Raw genomic sequence first — 6,469 nt, 5'->3', positions numbered from 1 at the left:
ACTGCCACAGTGGTTCCCTTAAGACGTAAGACAGACAGATGGATGGAGAGCACATACAGTACAGACTGGGACTCATGGATCAAACAGGTCTGGTTGGCTCTGCAGGTCCAGCTGGTGGTTGAACAACTCAATCTCCTTGTTGGCCTCAGCGAGGTACTCTCTGATGAAGTTATCCATGTCTGTAGCAGTATGATATAAGGTGAACAACAAGTGTATTAAAACAGCAAAATACACATCCAGGAATGTGAAGCCTCTGTGATAACTGAAGCCCTTATTGGTCTTCTTTAATGCTTGCCAATCAAATCCCCATGACCTTTCAATACACATCAAATCCGACATTAATGGACTGCGTGCTTAGATGAAACAAAAATAGCATTCTGACTCATGCCCATGACATTTAAAAAAAAAGGTTTCAACCCTGGAAAACACTTTTTCTTTTCATGACTGTATTAAATCTGGAGGATACAGGGATGGTAGTGACATTTCTTTCCAAAGATGTCAATGTACTGGTAACCATTATAGAAGTAGCCTTGTGGTAGAGGCTCCAGGTGTCTGGTCACCTGAGCAGAAAGAAACACAATAAACAACACAATGAATATTTACCCAAAGTAAGCATAAAAAAACAAAACAAAAACAATGAGCATTTCAATTAAGCAAGATGTGCAACAAGTGCAAAACAAAGCGTCTTTCTCTTCATCCCATTGTGTTTCTTGGTGCACCACTGGCACCAGGGTGTTGTTAGGCAATCAGTGCTGAATGACTTAAAAAAATGTAGTTTTTGGTCTTGATGGTCTTGATTTTGTGTACATGCATGATTTTCTTCATTATTTAATTTTGAGTTGTAGTGCTTACTGCTTTGGAAGCCAGTCTATAGTGGCAGTATCAGCAGTTCAGCATTGATGACTTCCAATTGGACAAGTGAGTTGGACAGGTGCAGGGCAGCAAGGAGCTAACCACACTATTGCTCTATTAAGTTTAATAAAAGAACATCGACTTTGGATGTCTTGCCTCTGTGTGGTTTTGTGTGATGTCTCCCAATTGTGGTCTCTTACTAGAACTGAACTTTACTATCACACTACTGTGTCATGACAAGAGAGAACTCACGTGAATATGGTTGATTTCCTGTGTTGAGAGAGTGTGTCTAGCCTTCTTAGGCTTCTTGGATTCCCTCTGTAAGCACCAAACACAAAACAGCACTGTGATCAAAGAATACATTATTAAGATTTTCCTAGGTGTCACTAGATGTCTTGTGTCTTGGCTGTTTACTGTATAGGAACGCTTAGGGATGGGGATCAGTTGAAAGCCTACTGTGCATCTGTAGTGCACAGAAAACCCTTCGGCGGTAACTTGACTTGACTGTATGTCCATTTACCTGCTTCACACACAGTCTGAGCCAGTCCTTCAGTCCATCCTGGGTGAGTCCTACACCACCAAACACCAGGAAGCAGGGAGTGGTGGCCTCGTGGGGACTGTGGGCCGGGACATGCTCCGGGACCATCGTCAGGGTTCCGCTCATCGTGTTGTAACTCACCTCCATCATCCTTTCTGAGTCTGGAGTGTCCAGAGACGGAAGGAAGGCATCACAATCATGTTTGATGCATGTAGAGTCTCTCTACGCCAGGGGTGTCAAACTAATTTTGGGGCAAGGGCCACATTGTGCGAAAGGTGACTTGATGAGGCCAGTTGCAGCTCACGTGCGTTGACTTACACAGTTGTCACTTGGCTTTGTTTTCTAGACTGTTTGACATAAATTGAATTTGTATTACAGTTGTAGGCTACAAGACGTTTGGTATGAGAGGTGGAAAAAAGACCCAATAAACTCGAAAATAGTTAAAATCATTAACCATCATTATTTTATCAAAAATATCCAAAATGGCAAATTGACATGTAGCAATCATGAAATCTCTTTGCTTTGACTATCGTGACTATATTCCTCACTTGGTAAGGGAAATTAAACTCTACTGAGCTGTAACAACTAACATGTCCTGCTGTATCAGAGTGTGAGGAGAGTAATCCACAACAACTCAACTAGTAGTTGAATAGACTGTTAACTAGCCCATCAGTGACAACATTCCGCACCTGGGCAGAGACAAAGCCGTCTAAGGCAGGGCCATTAGTGGGGCAGGGGGAGTAGCAGCGTTGTTTCCTTTTTGAAAATCATCTCGAGGGCCGCATTGGACCTCTCCCTGGGCCGCATGTGGCCCACGGATCACCAGTTTGACACCCCTGCTCTACGCTGTGTAGAATGCTTACTTTACTAATGGCGGCTTTGTATGGAAAGAAGGGCATGCTGAGGTGCAGTGTTAATGCTCTACGGAATCCCCCTGTCCCCAAAATGGCGCACAGCACTGATGTGAAGTGTGTCACAAAAAGGCATGTGCCAAATGCATCCCAAATCAATGTGATTAACACACGCACAGGAAACCTGTGCTAAATAACAGAAGAACTAATACACAGAAGGAGCTGATGTAAATAAAATGCTAAAAACAACTGAAATCCACTAGACACTAAGGGAATGTACAAACTAAAACCAATCAGAATCACTCGCTCGCCTCATACTTCTCCGCCAAACGCATACTTCTCTGCACAACGCATACTTCTCTGCACAACGCACTTCTCTTGCACAATGCATACTTCTCTGCACAACGCATACTTCTCTGCACAACGCATACTTCTCTGCACAACGCATACTTCTCTGCACAACGCATACTTCTCTGCACAACGCATACTTCTCTGCACAACGCATACTTCTCTGCATACTTCTCTTGCACAACGCATACTTCTCTTGCACAACGCATACTTCTCTGTACAACGCATACTTCTCTGTACAACGCATACTTCTCTGCATACTTCTCTGCACAACACATACTTCTCTTGCACAAATGCACAACGCATACTTCTCTGCACAACACATACTTCTCTGCACAACGCATACTTCTCTGCACAACGCATACTTCTCTGCACAACGCATACTTCTCTGCATACTTCTCTGCACAACGCATACTTCTCTTGCACAACTGTCCTCAATCATAATGCACACCTCTCTACACAGCTCTCACACAAAACTCTGCAACCACTGCTCATGCAACAGTGCTACACATGAATGTCAAATCAACAGGGAGTGAAAAATCAAGACTGGTGAAACTAAAAGCTAAACACTAGACTCAAAACAATGATGATGTCAGAGCAAAGCACTCAGGCAAAGTTCCTACCGTCAGTCGATTCTTGCTTGCCTCGAGGGCAAGCCATTCTCTAATCATTCCCAAAATAACTGGGAAATGCAAATGAAGGTCAAATATTTACCAGTGAAAAAAACACATCACATTAAAGTCTTAACACACACACTTGAACTTGAAGTCCTGTTGACCTAACAGGGTCATTATTTATGTTAACACTTGCATTTATTGAAAAATTAGGACCTAATTCACGCAAGCATTTTTTCCAGTCGAGCTCTTATTTTGAAAAACCACATTTTCAGTTGACCGGAAGTGGATTATCCCAGCAAGCTAGACGGAGCCGAGACAGCCTTTGTTTACATGATCGATCTATGCCGGGGCACTGGAGAGCTCCACATCGCTGTCTCTGTGCCGTCAAAGAAACGCTGTTTTGACCAAAATGCCATCTGGGACAAGGAATAGGAGATACAGGCGATTGAAAGAAACGGATAGAATGGATTATTATGGCGACGACGATCTAAGATAACGATCCAGTACTGTGCTAACAACACAGCTAGCTAACCGGCTAACGTAAGTAGCATTATGGCTCGATCCATCGAATGCACTATAAAAGCGCAATTGACAAAGGTCTTCGGCAATGGCGGTACGCGTTAGTATCAAAATTAGGCTTCAATTGACAAAGGACTTCGGCAATGGCGCGGAGGGTGTTAATAGGTTATCATTCAGTAACTTACGGGAAAATGTGTAAAATCCATAGTACGTCAATAATTATAGAGAAGCATAACTCCTACCAGAAAACCTGACTTTCCCCCAGATGTTGTACATGTTTCCTCTGAACGGGTTGGTCCTCAGTGATGACTTCAGCTCTAGGGTAGAAAGGACAGGTACAAGTACAGAAATACGGCAGCAATGAGATCACATGGTTTAGTTTTCAAATCCTTAATTTAAACTGTGTTTACGTAAACAGGGAAGCATCCCAAAGTGACCCAGTGTGATGCATCCTTATGGGACACGTATCTTTTAACACCAACCGCTGACAATTAGTTTCCGACCACAATCCTCTCCATATTTGGGAGAGAGATGAAGCTTATGTAATCATTTGTCACACCCTGCCAGATCATATCTTGGCTTCTGTTCTGTCAAGTGTGGGGGTCTGTGTGTGGTGAACAGGATTTTGTGCATCAATGTGCATGTTTGAGAGTGTATGGGCTTGCACGCGTGTGCGTGCAAGCCCGTATGTGGTGGTGGGGGGCTATTTTTCCATCTCACCTTTGAAGCGGGTGACAAACAGGGGCCTCTCTAGGGGGCGGCTGAACGTCACAAAGTGCTGGCCGAGGACAAGTGACCCTGAGCCACAGGAGAAAGTACCCTTGCACCTGAAACACAAGACACACACACACATGGTACTGACAGTGAGGGGCATTAACACAGGCCAGCAGCCAAATGCTGCTGGGGTTGGTTTAGAACTGCCTGGCAGGTGAGCTTGGTTACTTTGGCATCCTTGTATCATTTGGGAAGGGCGGCAGAGTGGGTTTTGTTGCATGCATGTTAAAAGCTGGCTGGCAAACTGGTCAGTTCAACAGTCACCATGGCCAGTGGATAATAAGGTGACACTTTCAGATAGAGTATGGGTCACAAGAACTCTCTCACGCACGCACGCACGCACGCACGCACGCACGCACGCACGCACGCACGCACGCACGCACGCACTCTCATCAAAAGAATCAACAGCACTGCAGCTGAAAACGATCAAATCATAGCGGCTGAGGCCAGAAACCAGGCGTATATGATCAGGGCAGAGCCTTTTTAGCAGTGCTTCAAATTAGGCTGACCACTGAGGCATGGGGTGTGGATAGATTTAGTCCAGAGGCAAGGAGGGAGGGTCTGGGCCCTCTCTCTCTCTCTCTGTGTACATGGCAACTGCACAGCCAACAGCTTGTTACTGCATGTCTGGGAGGCAGCTGGTGATAGAACAGAAGATGCCCTGTGGGGCTTTACAGCAATCAGGAACCAATACCATCCCTTCTCCGACCACTGTAGCTGCACATAAATTAAACCAGAGGAATGGGAATGGAGATGCATGGTGGTGGTGGTGGTGGTGGTGGGAGTGTGACGCATGCTGAGCCAAGAGATAAACACAGATCATGATCTGTCCACTGGTGGCCAAAAGGTTATAGTGTGAACTCTGATGAGGGGTTAGATGGATAGATGGGGGGGGGGGGGACAGTTCCAAGTAATTCTTTGTTAGTGAGGCTCCATCAGAACAACAACACTCCTAAGAAGTACAAACACTGGCCTGTATGTACAGTACAGTAAGGAGTACCATTCTCTCTCTCTCTCCCTCAACAACTTGCCCTCGAGTACAGCTTTTATCTCCCAAATGTTGCATGTTGCACGGCAACTGCTCAGTTCTACAGAGTGGAGGCTAAGCATCAATGTGTGTAGCTATGTGACTTTGAAGTATAGCATTACTGTGAAATAGAATCTGCTGTCAGTCAGCTTCCCTCAGGGGTATGAGAAAACATGATGAGGAGTCTCTTACCATCCCGGGTAGAGGAGGTAACGCGCTCTCAGCATCTGAGGCTCATTGAAGCTGCTGTCTGATAAGATCTGCTTCACATCTTCATTCCTAATGAAAGAATACAAGAAAAAACAAGAAGGGACTTTAATATAACGCCACTGTCAGGCACAAATCTTGTTTGTCCAAAACCCTTACTTTTCAGGAAAGAGCACTTTCCGTACCAATGGATCCAATGTATCTGAAATCACAATCTCTTGTTTCATTGACTAAAACATAATCTAAAAACCCCACAGACAGACTTCGGAATACTGGCATTCCTATTTTGGGCATATTATCATTATAAGCAAAAATGTTTTCAAAGATTTTCAAAAATAGCAAAAAAAGATAAATGTTTGCTACAACACCATATACTATAACCAGTAAGACGCCCTGAGGTCGCGTGCACGCATCCGCCTGGGTGACGGCACTGGCAGACTACTGACTACTGTGCGAGCGCTGGCGCCTTGGCATGGGAGGGTCAGATCAACATATGGAATGAATTATGTACTGGCCATATATGGAGCGTGTCTTGAGTGTACAGGGTTTGATGATGTCAGATCAACATAGAATGTCAGAACAGGTCTGCTCCATATATGGAGATCTAAGGGTGGCAGCAGGGGCAGTGTCTTGAGTTTATAGGGTTTGAAGAGGTCTGGAGCCTGTCTTTTAATGTACAGGGTTTGATGAGGTCAGATCAACATATGGAATGTCAGAACAGCCGGGTCAGCTCCAT

At 44.8% G+C, this 6,469-nt stretch overlaps 1 protein-coding gene across 1 annotated transcript in view; it reads right to left on the bottom strand.

The window, feature by feature from the left end:
• dnaaf9 (dynein axonemal assembly factor 9) overlaps nucleotides 1–6,469 on the bottom strand; it is a 28,196-nt gene continuing 21,727 nt past the window's right edge. The window contains exons 31-37 of the mRNA XM_079528365.1: nucleotides 5,719–5,805; nucleotides 4,446–4,552; nucleotides 3,968–4,042; nucleotides 1,373–1,551; nucleotides 1,105–1,170; nucleotides 467–560; nucleotides 1–179 (exon numbers count right to left, since the gene is read on the bottom strand). Of these exons, the coding sequence (XP_079384491.1) occupies nucleotides 73–179; nucleotides 467–560; nucleotides 1,105–1,170; nucleotides 1,373–1,551; nucleotides 3,968–4,042; nucleotides 4,446–4,552; nucleotides 5,719–5,805 (715 nt within the window). The 3' untranslated portion in view covers nucleotides 1–72. The remainder of the gene's footprint in view (nucleotides 180–466; nucleotides 561–1,104; nucleotides 1,171–1,372; nucleotides 1,552–3,967; nucleotides 4,043–4,445; nucleotides 4,553–5,718; nucleotides 5,806–6,469) is intronic.

This window comes from Electrona antarctica (genome assembly GCF_951216825.1).
Source record: "Electrona antarctica genome assembly, chromosome: 18".
Classification (NCBI taxonomy): domain Eukaryota; kingdom Metazoa; phylum Chordata; class Actinopteri; order Myctophiformes; family Myctophidae; genus Electrona; species Electrona antarctica.
This window is presented reverse-complemented; position numbering and strand designations above follow the sequence as displayed.